This window comes from Dreissena polymorpha, chromosome 15, assembly GCF_020536995.1.
Source record: "Dreissena polymorpha isolate Duluth1 chromosome 15, UMN_Dpol_1.0, whole genome shotgun sequence".
Classification (NCBI taxonomy): domain Eukaryota; kingdom Metazoa; phylum Mollusca; class Bivalvia; order Myida; family Dreissenidae; genus Dreissena; species Dreissena polymorpha.
The window spans coordinates 43652646-43673202 of NC_068369.1; the positions used below are offsets into that span (position 1 = coordinate 43652646).

The 20557-nt window shown below is 39.5% G+C and overlaps 1 protein-coding gene and 1 long non-coding RNA gene across 9 annotated transcripts in view; both read right to left on the reverse strand.

The window, feature by feature from the left end:
• LOC127859420 (zygotic DNA replication licensing factor mcm6-B-like) overlaps positions 1 to 17449 on the reverse strand; it is a 41957-nt gene extending 24508 nt beyond the window's left edge. For all 8 annotated transcript variants that reach the window (XM_052396784.1, XM_052396785.1, XM_052396786.1 and 5 more), the window contains exons 1-10: positions 17295 to 17449; positions 16645 to 16788; positions 13358 to 13468; positions 11643 to 11805; positions 7412 to 7551; positions 5913 to 6025; positions 4564 to 4709; positions 2796 to 2946; positions 2100 to 2303; positions 496 to 683 (exon numbers count right to left, since the gene is read on the reverse strand). In XM_052396784.1, coding sequence (XP_052252744.1) covers positions 496 to 683; positions 2100 to 2303; positions 2796 to 2946; positions 4564 to 4709; positions 5913 to 6025; positions 7412 to 7551; positions 11643 to 11805; positions 13358 to 13468; positions 16645 to 16788; positions 17295 to 17386 — 1452 coding nt within the window. In that variant the 5' untranslated portion in view covers positions 17387 to 17449. The remainder of the gene's footprint in view (positions 1 to 495; positions 684 to 2099; positions 2304 to 2795; positions 2947 to 4563; positions 4710 to 5912; positions 6026 to 7411; positions 7552 to 11642; positions 11806 to 13357; positions 13469 to 16644; positions 16789 to 17294) is intronic.
• Positions 6032 to 7014, reverse strand: LOC127859424 (uncharacterized). Its single transcript, XR_008039376.1, has 3 exons — positions 6651 to 7014; positions 6387 to 6430; positions 6032 to 6300 (listed from the first exon to the last, which is right to left on the reverse strand). It is a non-coding gene; the product is annotated as an uncharacterized LOC127859424 (long non-coding RNA).
• Positions 17450 to 20557: the final 3108 nt, after the last annotated feature.

Consider the following 20557-nt stretch of genomic DNA (forward strand, 5'->3'; position numbering starts at 1 on the left):
TATAAACATTAACGGACAAGTGTAGTTCAGCAACGGACAAGTTAAATTTCCTAAAATGGTTGTCCGTGGACTAGTATAGTTTTTTGAGATTTCGCCACCCCTGTCCATTAGAAAGCGTCTTTTTTAGTTCAGTGTTTTTGTTTGCTTGATAAACGTTTCGTGTTGCTTGGACAATGCGAGGGGGGTCACCCCCTACCCCCCCCCCCCCCTCTAAAATTATCTCATCGAATTAACATGAATTACGAAAACGACCTTTTGGTGCCCTGAAAAACTGGAATTCCGGCACAAACCGGAAGACTTTTAACCCTGCAGAACTTCTCTTTTTAGGTTTCATTTGCTGATAACACAATTTTGAATTCCAATTAGCACAACTTTCCTACACTTTATTATTTTGAACAGCAATAGGGATTTTTTTTTATTTTACCACGATTGAGAATGTGCCTTACCTGAAATTTACAAAGAGGGAAACAACTCTCTGTGTTGATGTATACATACCCTGACCCCAGCCTTGGTGATGGAGATGGTCTGTTGTTCCATGGCCTCATGGATAGCCACCTGGTCCTTGGGGTCCATCTTGTCAAACTCATCAATGCAGCAGACGCCATTGTCAGCCAGCATGAGGGCGCCAGCCTCGATCACAAACTCATGGGACTCCTCATCCTTCACAACGGCAGCAGTCAGACCTGCACAATCAGACCTGCCCAAGTCAGCCCTATCTAATCAGACCTGCACAGTCAGACCTGCATAATCAGACCTGCCCAAGTCAGCACTATCCAATCAGACCTTCATAGTCAGACCTGCATAATCAGACCTGCCCAAGTCAGCCCTATCCAATCAGACCTGCACAGTCAGACCTGCACAATCAGACCTGCCCAAGTCAGCCCTATCCAATCAAACCTGCACAGTCAGACCTGCATAATCAGACCTGCCCAAGTCAGCCCTATCCAATCAGACCTTCATAGTCAGCCCTGCCCAAGTCAGCCCTATCCAATCAGACCTGCACAATCCAGGGCCCTCAATCCATTTTAGGGGAAGCTGGTCGCTACCCTTAGCAGGGGGAATTTTCGCTACGTTTCCCTTTATGGGGATTTTTTACTTACTCTCTAATTATTACATTTGTACATGTTTGCACTATATTCATTGCTTTTTTTTATAATTAAGTATGTTTGACAAGATTAAATTAAAATAGAACTGAAATATAATAATCATGAGACACATCTTTCTATTCAAAAAAAAAAAAAAAAAAAATTTTTAGGGGGAATTTTTCCCCAAAAAAGGGGAAAAAAAGTATACTTTTCAGGTGGGCGAATGCGGTCGAATTTCGGCCGTGAATTTGACAGATTGAGGGCCCTGCAATCAGACCTGCTTAGTCAGATCTGCACAGTCAGACCTGCATAATCAGACCTGCCCAAGTCAGCCCTATCCAATCAGACCTGCACAGTCAGACCTGCATAATCAGACATGCATAGTCAGCCCTGCCCAAGTCAGCCCTATCCAATCAGACCTGCACAGTCAGACCTGCATAATCAGCCTTGCCCAATCAGCCCTGCATAATCAGCCCAGCATTATCAGCTCTGCCCATTCAGACATGCATAATCAGCCCTATCCAATCAGACCTGTGTAGTCAGACCTGCCCAATCAGACCTGCATAATCAGCCATGCCCAATCAGACTTGCATAATCAGCCCTTCCCAATCAGACCTTTCCAATCATACCTACAAATAAGACCTGAACAATCAGACCTGCAGTCAAACATTTGTTTAAGAAATATCTCAGAAAAGGAGCATTCTCTCGAATAGGTTCACCTAAAGGCTTCATTATCAAGTAGATCAGTATGTGTTAAGAACTTGTGTGAAGCGATCTTGAAACCTTAAATTAGCCTTTAAAATTGAGGTCTCATTCTCTTAATTATACACATCAGTCCAATAGGCAAACAATCTTAGCAGGGAATTTGTTACATGAGCAAAGCACAGCAAATTACTTACTCAACAAAGTGGTATCAACATACATGCCATCTAGTGTTGTTTTCCAATCAAAAGTTTGTTGTAACTTGATTTGTTAGAGGCAAATCCATGTAAAGTGTAGACTGGTATCACTGACCTGCGGCTGTGCTGGCCTTGCCGCTAGTGTAGACTGCACGTGGACTGAACTCCTCGACTTGCTTCAGGAACTGACTCTTGGCTGTGCTTGGGTCCCCCACTATGCAGATGTTGATGTCCCCTCGCAGCTTGGTCAGCTCTGTGGTCTGCTTGGGCACACCCCCAAACAGCATCAGCAAGATGCCACGCTTGATCTCTTCATTGCCTGCAAATATGAGTCGTGTTCTGAGAAAACTGGGTTTATTGCATGTGCGAAGTGTCGTCCAAGATTAGCCTGTGCATCCGCACAGGCTAATCTGGGACGACACTTTCTGCTTTTACGACATTTTTCGTTTACATGAAGTCTCTTCTTAGCAAAAATCAAATTAAGGCGGAAATTGTCGTCCCTGATTAGCCTGTGCGGACTGCATTATGCCCAGTTTTCTCAGAACACTACTCATATAAAGTACAGAACCCACTAAATTGTGGGAATGCATAACTTTCCTTCATTTGAGCGTGCCATGTAAAATTGAAAGTTGAATTTTAAGCTGTATACAGAAGAACGACACACGCAGGCATCATTTATTTTTATCTATATTCACAAAAGTTCTGGCAGAAATACACAAACTGTACTGTTACGCAAGGAACACTTAACTAAAAGGTAATATCACATGTTTAAAATTGTGTTAATGTATCTTTTGAGTTGACCACTTCATACCATGAATAGTTGGGAAAAGACTGGAGCAGAGGTTCTGGTAGAGGTTTTTGTCGCGGGACATGTCATAGACTTTCTGCCACTCCTCGTCTGTCATCTGCTTCTTCACGTTCTCGGCTGTCATCTCCTCCTCCTTTAGAGAGCTACCTCCAAACTGAAAGTGAGACAGAGGAGATAACCTCCAAACTGAACATGACGAAAGGTGAGATAATCTCCAAACTGACAGTGAGACAGGAAAGATAACCTCCAAACTGACAGTGAGACAGGAAAGATAACCTCCAAACTGACAGTGAGACAGGAAAGATAACCTCCAAACTGACATTGAGACAGGAAAGATGACCTCAAAACTGAAAGTGAGACAGGAAAGATAACCTCAAAACTGAAAGTGAGACAGGAAAGATAACCTCAAAACTGAAAGTGAGACAGGAAAGATAACCTCAAAAATGAAAGTGAGACAGGAAAGATAACCTCAAAACTGAAAGTGAGACAGAAAAGATAACCTCAAAACTGAAAGTGAGACAGGAGAGATAACCTCAAAACTAAAAGTGAGACAGGAAAGATAACCTCAAAACTGAAAGTGAGACAGGAAAGATAACCTCAAAACTGAAAGTGACACAGGAAAGATAACCTCAAAACTGAAAGTGACACAGGAAAGATAACCTCAAAACTGAAAGTGAGACAGGAAAGATAACCTCAAAACTGAAAGTGAGACAGGAAAGATAACCTCAAAACTGAAAGTGACACAGGAAAGATAACCTCAAAACTGAAAGTGACACAGGAAAGATAACCTCAAAACTGAAAGTGAGACAGGAAAGATAACCTCAAAACTAAAAGTGAGACAGGAAAGATAACCTCAAAACTGAAAGTGAGACAGGAAAGATAACCTCAAAACTGAAAGTGAGACAGAAAGGATAACCTCAAAACTGAAAGTGAGACAGGAGAGATAACCTCAAAACTAAAAGTGAGACAGGAAAGATAACCTCAAAACTGAAAGTGAGACAGGAAAGATAACCTCAAAACTGAAAGTGACACAGGAAAGATAACCTCAAAACTGAAAGTGACACAGGAAAGATAACCTCAAAACTGAAAGTGAGACAGGAAAGATAACCTCAAAACTGAAAGTGACACAGGAAAGATAACCTCAAAACTGAAAGTGAGACAGGAAAGATAACCTCAAAACTGAAAGTGAGACAGGAAAGATAACCTCAAAACTAAAAGTGAGACAGGAAAGATAACCTCAAAACTGAAAGTGAGACAGGAAAGATAACCTTAAAACTAAAAGTGAGACAGGAAAGATAACCTCAAAACTAAGTGAGACAGGAGAGATAACCTCAAAACTGAAAGTGAGACAGGAGAGATCACCTCGAAACTGAAAGTGAGACAGGAGAGATAACCTCAAAACTGAAAGTGAGACAGGAGAGATAACCTCAAAACTGAAAGTGAGACAGGGGAGATTACCTTTTAACTGAAAGCGAGATAAGGGAGATAACCTCAAAATTTAAAGTGAAAAAAGGGAGATGGCCTCCTTACTAAAAGTGAGACAGGGGAGCTAACCTCCAAACTTAAAATGAAACATGGGAATTAACATCACAACTGGAAGTGAGGAAATTGGGATAGCCTCCAAAATAAAGTGGAGATAAATGAAAGAGAGAAAAGGAAAATGTTTTGTAATGTTAATTGATTTTTTTTTATAATAACACAACACTAACACTTTGACCTTGTCATACCCTTGCATTAGTCGAGGTTACTGTACAGGCTACTAGTGTCATACCCGTGCATTTGTAGAGGTCACTGTACAGGCCAGGTAAGCCATGCGGTAGTTGAGGTCACGCACTCCCAGAGCCTTCAGCCCCCGCACTCCCTCGTTCTCGTATCCTTGGTTACCAGACACCTTGGCTCCAGTCTCAGCTCTGGCTCCTACAATACAGCAGGTACATGGCAACACACACAGCTATTGCCTGACATTCACAATATTATATTTGTCTCGCATTACTATTGCCTCCTATTATAAACAAGAGGGCATGATGGGCTCAAAGTTGCTCACCTGAGATACAAAGGAACTGACCTGATCTGTGCCGCCTTAAGTGTCATTAGAACAAATGTTCTGACCAACTTTCATGAAGAGTGAACAATAACTTTAAGAGTTCTAACGAGGTTTTGATATAGCCATATGATAAATTCCCCGCTCCCACAATAAACAAAAGGCAAAAACAAAAGCTCACCATGAGCACAAGTGAGCTAAAAACCAGTCATGAAACTTAACACATTTCAGGTTAGTTCATATCAGGTGTTAAAACAAAACACTAGTATGAAACACTATAGCATTACAAGCTTCATATACAAGTATCACTTGAAAGATGCTATCTAATTACAGACCATGGTTAGCCTTCAACCTATGGTATACTTATTGTAGGAGAATAAGAGCACTGTTCATTGAAACGGACCATAAGTCACTGATTTGTTAAACAATTGATCAATGTGTTATACTTCAAAATATAAGACATTTGATGTTACATGTGTTGGTTCAATTTTTTTTCATGCATGTAAAAATAGATTTTTTAAGTAATTGCCCCAACAAACAAGTTCAACAAGCAAATTCGTTGAATTGATATCCCCCACCAATATGCTTCTGGACACAAAAGTGTTATATTTGACACTAAAAAAAGCGTTTTTTCAAGATACGAAGGGTCATAACTCCGTTATTAACAGATGGTGTACAATTCCATTTGGCGTGCATCATCTTCTTATAATATATATATATATATACATATATATACTCATAACAAGTTTCAATGAAATCTGCCAAACCACTTCCAAGATATGACTCCAGACACACAAAAAAAGCATTTTTTTCGAGATAAAAAGGGCCATAAGTCCGTTATTAACGAATGATGTACAATGTCATTTGGCGTGCATCATCCTGTTATCCATATATATATACTCATACCAAGTTTCAATGAAATCCGCCAAAGCATTTCCAAGATATGACTCCGGACGGACGGTAAGACGGACGGACAACGCCAAAACAATATCTCTCCGCCTATGGTGGGGGATAATAAATGGGTATGGAACGGTCAAGGTTTTCAGGAAATACAGCACTCTGTACCAAGCTTGTTTTACCTGGTATGGACAGTGAGCTGACATCAGGGACCACAATGAGGGTGCCAGTGAAGTCACATTTGTCGCCGGCCTGGGCCATCTCTACAGCCTCCGCACGCAGGATCACCTCAACACTGCAAGCAAACCTCTCAACATAAGTGGTACATTCAGGACCTCCCCCACACTGCAAGCAAACCTCTCAACATAAGTGGTACATTCAGGACCACCCCCACACTGCAAGCAAACCACTCAACATAAGTGGTACATTCAGGACCACCCCCACACTGCAAGCAAACCTCTCAACATAAGTGGTACATTCACCTAAACACGGCAAGCAAACCTCTCAACATAAGTGGCACATTCACCTCAACACTGCAAGCAAACCTCTCAACATAAGTGGTACATTCACCTCAACACTGCAAGCAAACCTCTCAACATAAGTGGTTCATTTACCTTAATACGGCAAGAACCTCTCAACATACGTGGCACATTCACCTCAACACGGCAAGCAAACCTCTCAACATAAGTGGTACATTCACCTCAACACAGCAAGCAAACCTCTCAACATAAGTGGTACATTCACATCAACACGGCAAACAAACCTCTCAACATAAGTGGTACATTCACCTCAGCACTGCAAACAAACCTCTCAACATAAGTGGCACATTCACATCAACACGGCAAGCAAACCTCTCAACATAAGTGGTACATTCACCTCAGCACTGCAAGCAAACCTTTCAACATAAGTGGTACATTCACCTCAGCACTGCAAGCAAACCTTTCAACATAAGTGGTACACTAAGGGCCACCTCATGTGTGTGGGATGAGTGTGCTCACCTGTGGGAGATGTGTGTGCTCACCTGTGGGAGATGTGTGTGCTCACCTGTGGGAGATGTGTGTGCTCACCTGTGGGAGATGTGTGTGCTCACCTGTGATGGATGTGTGTGCTCATCTGGGGGGGATGTGTGTGCTCACCTGTGGGAGATGTGTGTGCTCAGGGGTTTTTATCTGATTTTGGGGAAAGGGCCTGGCCTTCTTTGAGGGGAAAAAAATTGCGCAAAATGCCGGATTTTTGGGGAAAAAATCACGCGAAACGCCAGATTTTGGGGAAAATAAGGTAAGTCTTAAATAATCAATTCAACATATTTTGCTGTTTTTAAAACAAAATCAAGGCAACAGATAATTTAATTATGCAATATGTTGTATTTTCTACACTGGATCAGGTTAACTTATGTATTTAAAGTAGGGGAAAAAAAATGAAGTATGGGGAAAATTTACCTGCTGAGGGGAAAAAAAATCTGAGGGGAAAGGGCCGATTTTCGGCGGGTCCCAAAGAAGGAAAAAAAGTCCTGGTGCTCACCTGTGGGGATGTGTGTGCTCACCTGTGATGGATGTGTGTGCTCACCTGTGGGAGATGTGTGTGCTCACCTGTGGGAGATGTGTGTGCTCATCTGTGGGAGATGTGTGTGCTCATCTGTGGGGGATGTGTGTGCTCACCTGTGGGAGATGTGTGTGCTCACCTGCGGGGGATGCTTCCCCTGGGCAGTTCAGCCTGGGTCTCCTGAATGCGTACTTTCTGGAAGTCCACGAACCGGGACTTGTTCACATCCAACATAAACTTCGACCGATTATTGCAGACTGGATTGCGACAAATGCTAGGCTAAAAAAAGGGAGATATTTTATAAATAACACACATTTCCGCCATTATTTGCATTCCAATGGTAGAACAAAATGGGAAAAGAGGTGGTCTAACGCCTTTAGCACCTTTTTGTGAAAAAAAACTATAAACATTCTTAGCACTAAAATCTTTAAACTAGCCTCGACATAAGGGTACATCCAAACGACAATTACTAATAAAAGCTTTGTTCAGCTTATATGTAACTAGTCAGAATGGTATTGTGAACAAGAGCACCGCATAACGGGTGCAAACGCTCTTCTGCGGGTGCATTCTGAGCTTGTTTTTTTGGTCACAGTGGGCTTGACCTGTGACCTATTGACCCAAAAATGGGTGAGGCATGTAGAAATCATCAAGGCAAATCTACATATGAAGTTTCAAAGTTGTAGGTGGAAGCACTCTGATTTTAGAGCAAAATGTCAAGGTTTAAGCACGACGCCCAAGGCGGAAGACACGACAAGCTCGCTGCTGTGTATGACAATACTTCGGGTTTTCTCCGAAAACAGCTTAGCTAAAAAATCTAGATTAATTTAGTTAAAACTTTCATACATAAGGCTAAAATATTAATAATGAAATAGTCACAATGTTTCTCCTGTACAACTAAAATTATATTATCTGATGAAAGGCATACACATGACATGATTGGTATGCAATATTTAATCAGGTTACTGCAATATCACTGCCTCAACATTAAACTGATATTGAATGTGACATACGTACAATTTACCTGTGTGCAACACGAGTACATCTACATGTGAAATGTTTACCTGTGTTTGCTGTGTTTTCACCAGCATGTGACATGTGTACCTGTGTGTGTGTGTGAAATGTTTACCTGTGTGTGACATGTGTACTTGTGTGTGACAGGTGTGCTTGTGTGGGGCATGTGTACCTGTGAGTGACAGGTGTACCTGTGTGTGACATATGTACCTGTGTGTGACAGGTTTACCCGTGTGTGGCATGTGTACCTGTGTGTGACATGTGTACCTGTGTATGACATGTGTATTCTGTGTGTGGCATGTGTACCTGTGTGACATGTGTACCTGTGTGTGGCATGTGTACCTGTGTGTGGCATGTGTACCTGTGTGTGACATGTGTGCATGTATGTGACATGTGTACCTGTGTGTGGCATGTGTACCTGTGTGTGACATGTGTGCATGTATGTGACATGTGTACCTGTGTGTGACGTGTACCTGTGTATGACATGTGTATTCTGTGTGTGGCATGTGTACCTGTGTGACATGTGTACCTGTGTGTGGCATGTGTACCTGTGTGTGGCATGTGTACCTGTGTGTGACATGTGTACTAGAGTGTGACACGTGTGCATGTATGTGACATGTGTACCTGTGTGTGACGTGTACCTGTGTGTGACATGTGTACCTGTGTGTGGCATGTGTACTTCTGTGTTACATGTGTACCTGTGTGTGACTTGTGTGACATGTGTACCTGTGTGTGACATGTGTACCTGTGTGTGACATGTGTACCTTAGTGTCACATGTGTACCTGTGTGTGAAATGCTTACCGTTGTGTGACATGTGTACCAGTGATTTTTTTTGCTCAAATTTACAGCCGAATTTCGGCTGCTTCCCAATCGCAAAAAAAACACGTTTTTTCCCAAAATTCTGACCAAAATTTCCCAAAAAAAGCCCAACTTCAAAAAAAAAAAAAAAAAATTTGTTTTTTTTTTTTTTTTTTTGAAAGAAGTCTCATATAACTTAATTATGATTTCTTAAATCTAGGTCTCAACTTTATTTTTTAAACATCTTACAAAATATATAACTTGAATTTAGTCATTTTTGTCCATAAATCATTCCCAAACTTGCCACTTTTATTGATTAAAAAAAACAACAATTTGACCAGACTCCTTTTCTAGAAAACTCCCTGAACATGCACTTAAAAACAATATCACTTCTGTTACTTATAATCCTATTTATAATGCTTCATTTTTCCCAATTTTATGGTTTATCGCGCTATTTTTCCCAATTTCACGGTTTATCGCGCTAATTTTCCCAATTCAAAAGGCACAGGCTGTAACAAATTAAAGCAAAAAAAATCACTGTGTACCTTAGTATGACATGTGTACATGTGTGTGACATGTTTACCTATGTGTGACATGTGTACCTGTGTGTGACATGTGTAGCTGTGTGTGACATGTGTACCTGTGTGTGACATGTGTACCTGTTTGTGACACATGTACCTGTGTGTGACATGTGCACCTTAGTGTAACATGTGTACCAGAGTGTGACATGTGTGTGACGTGTACCTGTGTGTGATGTGTACCTGTGTGTGACATGTACCTGTGTGTGGCATGTGTACCTGTGTGTGACACGTACCTGTGTGCGACATGTACCTGTGTGTGACATGTGTACCTGTGTGTGACATTATACCTGTGTGTGACGTGTACCTTAGTGTGACATGTGAACCCCAGTGTGACATGTGTACCTGTGTGTGACATATGTACCTGTGACATGTGTACCTGTGTGTGACATGTGTACCTGTGTGTAATACATGTACCTGTGTGTGACATGTGTACCTTAGTGTAACATGTGTACCAGAGTGTGACATGTGTGTGACATGTGTACCTGTGTGTGATGTGTACCTGTGTGTGACGTGTACCTGTGTGTGGCATGTGTACCTGTGTGTGACGTGAACCTTTGTGTGACATGTACCTGTGTGTGGCATGTGTACCTGTGTGTGACACGTACCTGTGTGTGACATGTACCTGTGTGTGACATGTGTACCTGTGTGTGACATTATACCTTCGTGTGACGTGTACCTGTGTGTGGCATGTGTACCTGTGTGTGACACGTACCTGTGTGTGACATGTACCTGTGTGTGACATGTGTACCTGTGTGTGACATTATACCTTTGTGTGACGTGTACCTGTGTGTGGCATGTGTACCTGTGTTTGACATGTATACCTGTGTGACACATGTATACCTGTGTGACATGTGTACCTGTGTGTGACATATGTACCTGTGTGTGACATGTATACCTGTGTTACACATGTACCTGTGTGTGACACATGTACCTGTGTGTGACACATGTACCTGTGTATAACATGCGTTCACCTGTGTGACATGTGTACCTATGTGTGACATGTGTACCTGTGTGTGACACATGTACCTGTTTATAACATGTGTACACGTGTGTGACATGTGTAACTGTATGTGGCATGTGTACCTTAGTGACATGTGTACCTGTGTGTCACATGTGAACCTGTGTGTGACATGTGTACCTGCAATGCTCCAGCTAGGCCTAAATCGAAGGGCGCTGCGCCATGCCCTCCCGAACCTCCGCCCTGCCCCCCCAAACCTCCGCCCTGTCCCCCCCCACAAAAAAATATATAATGTTTATTTGTTTTTTTTTAGATATGAATATTCATAAATCTTTTATTACATTGTAATTAAATAAATCCTCATTGTAGGCATTATATTTGAATGGTTTAATAATAATGGGAATAATATGTGTAATACAATTATTTATAACATATAAATTCACATGCAATAGGAAGCATTCCAGAAACACTTTTCACAAAATACTGCATGTCGAAAGTGCCCTTTTGACAAAATACTGCGCGTCGAAAGTGCCCTTTTGACAAAAAAGCCCCCCTGCCCTTTTCAAATCCTAGCTGGAGCACTGACCTGTGTGTGACACATGTACCTGTGTGTGACATGTATACCTGTGTGACACATGTACCTGTGTATAACATGTGTACACGTGTGTGACATGTGTACCTGTTTTTGGCATGTGAACCTTAGTGTGACATGTGTACCTGTGTGTGACATGATAACCTGTGTGTGACATGTGTACCTGTGTGTGACATGTATATCTGTGTGTGACATTTGTACATGTGTGTGATATGTATACCTATGTGACACATGTACCTGTGTATAACATGTGTTCACGTGTGTGTGACATGTGTACCTATGTGTGACATGTGTACCTGTGTGTGACACATGTACCTGTGTATAACATGTGTACACGTTTGTGACATGTGTACCTGTGTGTGGCATGTGTACCTTAGTGTGACATGTGTACCTTAGTGTGACATGTGTACCTGTGTGTGACATGTGTACCTGTGTGTATTTGAACTGCTGCTCCACATCTTTGATGATGGTCCTGCACTCGAGGCACATGAAGGTGCCGCAGACCAGCTCTGGATGGACAGGGTGTGTCCTCACCACCTGCCCAGTGATCCGCAATAATGTGCCCATCTTGGATGTTGTCAACTCACGAACTCTGCAACAATGTCATGTTACATAAATAACTAAGACCTACATTTCATTAATCTGATCAGGATTCCCAAATTTATTTGTTTATTAATCCTTAGACTTAAAGTCTTAACATAATCCTTTTCATTATCGGAATATTGTATACAATGTCCAGGCCAAAACTTTTTCCCTAAAAATCTTTTCTAATAAACTAAAGATAAGATTAGAAATGTTATTCATCAATTCTTCAGTAGCAAGACAACAACAACAGACCTTACTAATAGTTTGAGAATGTAAATGGACATATATAAGATTGTACCTTGCTATGCACACCTGTCTAAATACATCATTATCTAAGATGGCGGATAATAAAGAAAAGACAAAAGGACAAATAACAATCTAATTAAAAACAGAAATCATACAGTTAGTATGGATTAATTAAATGCCCATGTTAATTAACATGGAGAATAAGTTTCAGATACAAACAAGAGCTGTGTTTGTGAAACACAATGCCCCCTACTACGCTTTGAAGCAGCACAGCAGCTATTTTAGAGAAAGTTGTGAAGTACAATGAACTTCGCCAAAAATCAATGGACCATAACAAAACTCACATTTCATCAGGAAGTCATGAAGGTAGACTCACATACCACAAATGAGCTTGAAGTGGATTGTAAAAAACCCTCTGGAAAACGGTTATTATAGTGAAAAAATTTAAGTCCAAAATCTAATTTCTCATTTTAGCATTGTTCAATGATCCATACTGTATTTATAAATTGCTAATGACAATATCAACTTTATTGAAAAGCAAAAAACAACAACAGCATTGCAGTTAAAAAGCTGCCTTCTCATTGATATTTTAAACGCTTGCTTCGACTATTATCTCCTGAAATATTTTTTTTCATACATGTTAACGCACAGAAACCAGAACCTAATTCATGGACAGTAATTGGGTTACAAGCTAAATGTAAACAAACACGTTTTGAAGAGCCAGATAAAGAGGAAAGAAAGCGCTCTAAAGTTCAAGGATAACTTCAATATTAAAACTAGTGACCCCAATTTTATATTCTGCTTTTTTATGATTGTTGTGATGCACAGTTAACTGACATATCATGGAATAGAGATATAGAAATATAGAAATTCATAGCTTTGAAATCTATGTTAAACTTGTGCATTTAATTATTATCTTAATAACCTATAGATTATCAAGAGTTTAACATGCATGTGAAAGGATATTAACTAAACATTATCTCGGTTGTTAGAAGCAATTTAAGAAGCACTATATAATATACATTTTAAAATGCAGTTGAACAAATTTAAAAACTGTTATTTACTATCATATAAATAATGTTTCATCTTTACCAATTCATGGTTTATTGCCTTTACACGTGCATCTTTTTGTTAACACAACAGCAGAGACAATTTCTTCCAATAAACCACATGCACAGATCCTGAACATGCAACAGCACTTTGTATACACATGTACTGTCACCACTGTACATTCATTGTAATTTATTATCAAGATTATATATTTGACTGTTATATTATGTTACCTAGTACACCATTTTATAATAGGGACTTACTTTAATCGTGAGGGCACATCAGTAAAGCTGACATAGAACTCTTTATTGGGTGGAATCTGGCCCCAGTCTTTGGCATAGTTACGCACTGCTCGGCACAAGAATGGATACACCCTGCAGATAAAATTGTTAAACTGAATATAGCATTCCATTTTCAACAAACAAGCACAGACCAATATAAACAAGAGATTGCCAAGCAATATTGTCCCCTACCGGTAAAACTCCACCCCTGTCAGTATTTTTTTATTTGTGTCCATGTGACAGACTGACACACGGAGCGCAAACCATAAGTCCCCTACGGTTTCACCGGTAGGGGACAACAAATACATGCATATACCAGTCATTGAAATTCAGATTTAAATCTACAAGCAAGTCGGGCTAGTACTATGGGAATTTGAACAAGCCCGAGTCAGATTTTACTAGCCCAAACATTTTTGTTAAAAATGCAGATAAACATAACATAAAACATCCAAAGAAGCATTCATTTATTCAATCTTTAGAATACAATACAAATCTCTTATTAATTTCATCACCATCCAAGTTAGCTTCCTCGTCATCTGAGCCAGCCTCTTTCTGATCTTGAAATAAGAAGAAATTAATTTCACAAACGGATTTCAATCTAATCACAATTATAAATATATACATAAAGTTTAGGTAAAAAATTAGCAGAAATTTATCCCATCTATCCATGTGAAAGAGAGAGCAAACCTAGTGAACCACCAGAAAATATATAAGCACTTAAGTGCCAGGTTATTCTACAAAAAGCCAGTTGACAAATGCGTCAATCACAGTTACCTCAGATAAGCATTCCTCAACGACGTACTTGAATGACAACTGTTCGGCCATCATTCTATACATAGATGGTGACGTCACTACGTTATTGTCACCTCTATTCTTAGACGCATCACATTCCCCTGGTTTGGGGAATTATGCTTCCGCCAAAATGGTTCTGCGTAGGAATGAAAAAGTTAATAATGAAAGAAAAACCGTTCTTTATTGTGTGTTTAAAACGTAATGTTGTTTAAAGAAATGTTATTTAATTATGTTAAAATGTGATTTTTAATCTCTATCCAGACTGATAGCGATTATTAGAAGTATGATTACCTGACCTTCTTTCGCTTTTCACTTGTAAAAGAAGTGCTACCCACAATTCCTTTCACGTAAGTACACAGGTCAGTAAGACCGGTGTGTACAAAATGGTTCAGCCATTACTCTCTGTGTCCCAAATGCAACGCAAAACATTTATTGTACATAATAGCAATCCGGGAACCACAAAACCATGCGCTGTATGCGCAGTGATTGCCCAGCACGTGTGTGCAGTGTGTTAAAACATAAGCGGTTGTTGATTTAAGCTGCTCAAAACATTGTTTACAAATATTGAAAATGAAAGCGGAACTCGTTTTCTGTTTAATGAATTGTACAAGCACGTCGGGCTTGTAATATTGGATTTCCTACAAGCCCGAAAGAAAAAATACTAGTTTTTTGCTGTCGGGCTAGTGCGAATTTCGACGACTGATATACCAATGACGTTTATCTCACTTAAAACACACAAATTGATATTTGTATCACATAAAAATCAGACCATCTTGTTAAGCAACTAGGTCGTCATAAATCTGGACCGTCCTGATCATCACAAAATAAAGATGCACCACAATCGACCAATCAGGTGCAGTCCAAAAATTCTGTCAACAACAAGACACAGTAGTACGGAAAAGCACATGTATAACAAGAGTGCCAAACTGTCACAAGATACGCTCGTTTTAAGGCTTTGGTCAACTTGATAACTTTACCATGACTAATATTTGAACTTGACCTACATATCATTTAGACACAACTTCTGACCTAAGTTGGTGAAGATCTGATGAACTACTTCAATTAGAGAGCGGACACCATGCTTAATGCTTGAAATGCACAAAGTGACCTTGTGACCTAGTTTTTAACCTGGCATGACCCATATTTGAACTTGACCTACATGTAGATATTGTCTAGACACAACTTCTGACCAAAGTTGGTGAAGATCGTATGAAAACTACTTCAACAAGATGTGTTTGTGAAACACTATGTCCCCGTATATGACATTTGACCTTGAAGGATGACCTTGACCCTTCACCACTCAAAATGTGCAGCTCCATGAGATACACATGCATGTCAAATATAAAATTGCTAGCTTCAATATTGCAGGAGTGACATTACATGAGCATTTTTGACCCATATATTTGACCTTGAATGATGACCTTGACCTTGACCTTTCACCACTCAAAATGTGCAGCTCCATGAGATACACATGCATGCTAAATAGCAAGTTGCTATCTTCAATATTGCAAAAGTATTATAAAATGAGCGATTTCCGCCATATATATTTGACCTTTGACCTTGAAGGATGACCTTGACCTTTCACCACTCAAAATGTGCAGCACCATGAGATACACATGCATGCCAAATATCAAGTTGCTATCTTGAATATTGAAATATTGCAAAAGTGTACATAAAATGAGCAATTTTGACCCATATATTTGACCTTTGACCTTGAAGGATGACCTTGACCTTTCACCACTCAAAATGTGCAGCTCCATGAGATACATATGCATGCCAAATATCAAGATGCTATCTTCAATATTGCAAAAGTTATTGCAAATGTTAAAGTTGGCGCAAACCAACAGACCAACAGACAGGGCAAAAACAATATGTCCCCCACTATAGTAGTGGGGGACATAGAGAGCGGACACCATGCTAAATGCTTGAAATGGTTTAAGTGACCCTGTGACCTAGTTTTAGAGCTGGCATGACCCATATTCTAACTTGACCTAAATATTGTCCAGATACAACTTCTGACCATGTTTGGTGAAGATCAGATGAAAACTACTTCAATTAGAGAGCGGACACCATGCTTAATGCTTGAAATGCACTAAGTGACCCTGTGACCTAGTTTTTGACCAAACATGACCCATATTCGAAGTTGACCTAGATATTGTCTAGATACAACTTCTGACCAAGTTTGGTGAAGATCGGATAAAAACTATTTGAATTAGAGACCGGACACTGCTGTGGATGCCGCCTGTCGCCTGCCCGCCCACCCGCCGCCAAGGTGAAACTATAATACGTCAAACTAGAAAAAGCAACACATTTGTTTTCAAATTGGACAGACAGGCCGGACTTGACCCTATTTTACAAGACATGTCTGTCTGGTCATGTTAGATCATGGTAGATCAAGTTTTTATCATTTTGTACCCTTATTTTGGTGGGCCCTAAGAAATAAGGGGTTACCAAGTCTGGAAAGCAAGTGGACTGACCTATAATACTCCTCCAGGATGGTGGTGGCCAGTTGCTGGTTGTACTTCTCCACATCGTCGTAGCCGACGGTCAAAGTGTTGCGCTCAGGACGAATGAGCTCCTGGACCTCGCCAAGATACTTCTGCTCCCCATCAACACTGAACCTGTAACATACTGAACCTGTAACGTCCATACTGAGCCTGTAACATACTGCAGCTGTTACATTCATACTGAACCTGTAACATACTGCAGCTGTAACGTCCATACTGAGCCTGTAACATACTGCAGCTGTTACATCCATACAGGACCTGTAACATACTGCTGCTGTTACATCCATACTGAAAGTGTTACATACTGCAGGCGTGCAGCTGTAACATCCATGCTGAACCTGTAACATTCTGCAGCTGTTACATCCATACTGAGCCTGTAACATACTGCAGCTGTTATTTTTTCAAACTATGAATTTTTGTCAATATTCGTTGTTGAAAAGTCAAACCATGCACAATAGGTGTACATTTAACAATCTGGAACCCCTAAGGTAAGCTCGGGGGGGGGGGGGGGGGGGGGGGGGGGGGTAGGGTTCCGGGGGGCAAATTTATGATACTGCTGCCTGTGGTGGCACACGGACGTCTGCTTTTATGTCAATAAAATGTGGAAAAACAATACATACTCTTCTAAAAAGTCTTGAAATAACTTCTGGCATCTTTCGCCGATCTGGTCTTTTAACTGATTAGTTCTCCCAACTTGTTCGGTAACATCCATGTTGTTTTCGACAAAGACAGCTTTTCCCGCGAATTTAGGCCACGTGACAAGAATAAAGATAAAGACCCGAGCTACTTTTGTTGTCGAATACCAACGTCAGCGAAAAGATAAGTCTGGTTCCTAGCATTTAAGTCGTTGCTCTATCTACATGTGATATCCTTGCAGATTTGACAATATTCCTGGTTTGTTGCTTGTTCTTGCTTTATGCAAATCTTTATTATTTGCTACATGATAGAACTTAATTTTAGCTGTCGGAAATATAAAAAACGAATGATACACAATGAAAATTTGAAGTTATATGTGCATAAAACAACAATATTATTGGAATCGACCGTCATCATTTGATTCGTAATGTACTTTTATAAATATGAGGTCGATATACATCGTAATCGGTAGATTTCGACGTATTATTCGTACTAGTGTGAACTGGCGAAAAGGCAAGAAAGAACTTGTTTCGTAGCCGCCATGCATCGCGCGGAGGTGATATTTATCAACGAAAGTAGCTCGGGGTATAAATCTTTTTCAGTAGGCTTTGGAAAGGGAACCAATATGATAGGTTTAGGTTAGTTTACACTAAATCCAACAATCTCCACGCAGAGTTGTCATTCCTTCCTCTCACAAACGATATTTGCAATCACAAGAAATCCTACCAGATTTCATTGTATACACTCCGTTCTTACTGGGATAGCACTGCTTTTACAAGTGAAAAGTAAAAGCGAAAGTAAGTCAAGTAATCGTGCTTCTGAAAATCAGTCTTAATAGAGATTCAAAATCGCATTTAAACATATCGTCCCCTCCCCGCGAAAATGGCCAATCTCAGTTTTGGCGCGAAATCGGGTTTTGACATTTTCGCAATGGTGAAAACGGCCCGCTGCTCCCGCGAAGAACTCCAAGGCCCTATCCAATCGGCTTACAAAGTTATACCCATGTGCTCATTTGGCGAAGTTCGATTGGGTGCAAAAAAAAATGTGCGAAAATTTCCAAACTAAATGTAAACAAGTCAGCGGCGGATGAAACCAGGAAATTAGTAAATTTGAGTAAGTGTTATCGTTGCTAGATTATTAAATGCACTAGAGTATGATTATAAAGGTTCATTGTTTATTTGTGGTTATATTATATCATGTTCATTTAACATTAAACACTTATAAACTTAATAAATGAAAATATTGTTTATGAAATTAAAATCAGTTTGTCGATTTTCCATATTTTTTAAGGTAAAAACACTACAAAGTTATAATTCTGCGACCTTATGATATTACAAACACCTTATAGAAGACTTTCGTATAAATCTTTTCTCAGTTTTAATCTCGAAACACGCCCTTGTCAGTTTTCATTTTGAGGTTCGCCATTTCCGCACCAGCCCATTCCATCGTTTTATGATGAGCTTGGACATTTTCGCATAACTGCGTAGATTATTTCACACTGTTATACTTGCATATAACTTACATAATTCTTCTATATCTGTGCTCCAATTATAATGAAACTTCATTGGAGTGATCAGTTTAAAGTCTAGAGGTGTGCATAATGTCATTATTGTGTTGTTGAAATACTTGAAGGCAGAGTTATGCACCTTTATTGGATAGATTTAAGTAAAATGTGTCCGTATAATTTCTTCTTAACTATTCATTGGAGTTTACGAAAATGTTATAGGAATATTGTTATTTTATTACCAATATATAACGGTATCACTTTCGAATAGTCATTAGAAAGAGTTATTGCACTTTCATATTTTAGTAAAAGTCTTTATAGAGAGGAATTCATCGGGTCAAATGTCTGTTTAAACGACATAATTATGTTTTTAAATAATTAATTTGCCTACTACTTTAAAATATATAATCGGTTTGATGAATGAATGCCTAGTCAGTGAAACTTTGAAGCATTATTTAAATTTTGATAAAATTGCGATAAAGTATATAAAAACTGCATACTAACTGCTCTATATTGAGCTTCTGTTTTCTTGTTTTATTTCTAGATCCATGGAAGAGTCAAGTTACCTGGTATCCGGAATTCAGCTTTGTGACTTGCCAGATTTAGTCCTTGTGCACATTTTGAAATTGATAGCATTACGAGAACTTCTGTTGAATGTTTCTACAGTGAACAAAAGACTTTACAGTTTGATAAATGAAACATCGTCACTATGGAAGAACTTTGAATTTGAGTTTCCATTGGAGCTTCATAAGGAAAATCTTCAAAACGTGTTGAAGCATTCTATAGGAATACAACTCTTTCATATTCCCTGTACAACTTTCACTGTATCGTCACACGAATTAGACTACTTATTTACTACGCAACTGAGTAGGGCAAACCTGTATTCTCTAGACATTACTGGTTGTGGAGTATCTAAACTTTTTTTCTTAAAGTGTTTTGAAAATTTACACGACCTAAACATTTCTGAATGTCCAAATTTAGTAGATGAGGATTTGGAAGCTATTAGACCATTAACTCAATCGGAGAGACTATACATAGCCTTTACAACAATTGAGCCTGATACTATTGTGAGAGTGTGTTCATCTCTTCCAAATCTGAAATTACTTGACGTTTCGGGGATTAAGCTTACAATAGAACATTGTGCATATCTATTGACTGACCATTTGCAATACTTTTACCTCTCACTAGAAAGTGTTGAAGACGAAAATTGGTTATGTGGCTTAGTGAGCCAATACAAAGATCTATCCGTGCATATATATAGATCATTATATAGATCATAAACTTAGAAGAAACAAAATGTTCTCAAGGGGTAAAATACTTGTACAAATGTCTCTCCGAGGGACAAAAAGTGACATTAACTCGGAATCTAGAAAATTCACAATAAAAGGAAGTGAAATAACTGAAATTGATAAACATGTAGAATCTAAGAATAAATTAGAATCAAGCGAGTATGAATATACAGCCACAAAGGTCCCAGTCGCTTTTGAAAACGTTTGTACAGCAGCATTATCACAGCAAGATGTTGCATCACCGCCTCTTCATCAAAACATACAAACCGAATTTACAAATACAAATGAAGGATTAAGTAGTTCAAATAATCAAATAGTCGCCATGGAAGACAATCTAGACGAGTATGCATATCCTAGTGACTCTGATATTACCTTAGACTACGATGATGACGTTAGAGACCCTGATTGGAAGAACCCGGATCAACGTCAGAGTTCAGACACAGATGAAAATAAC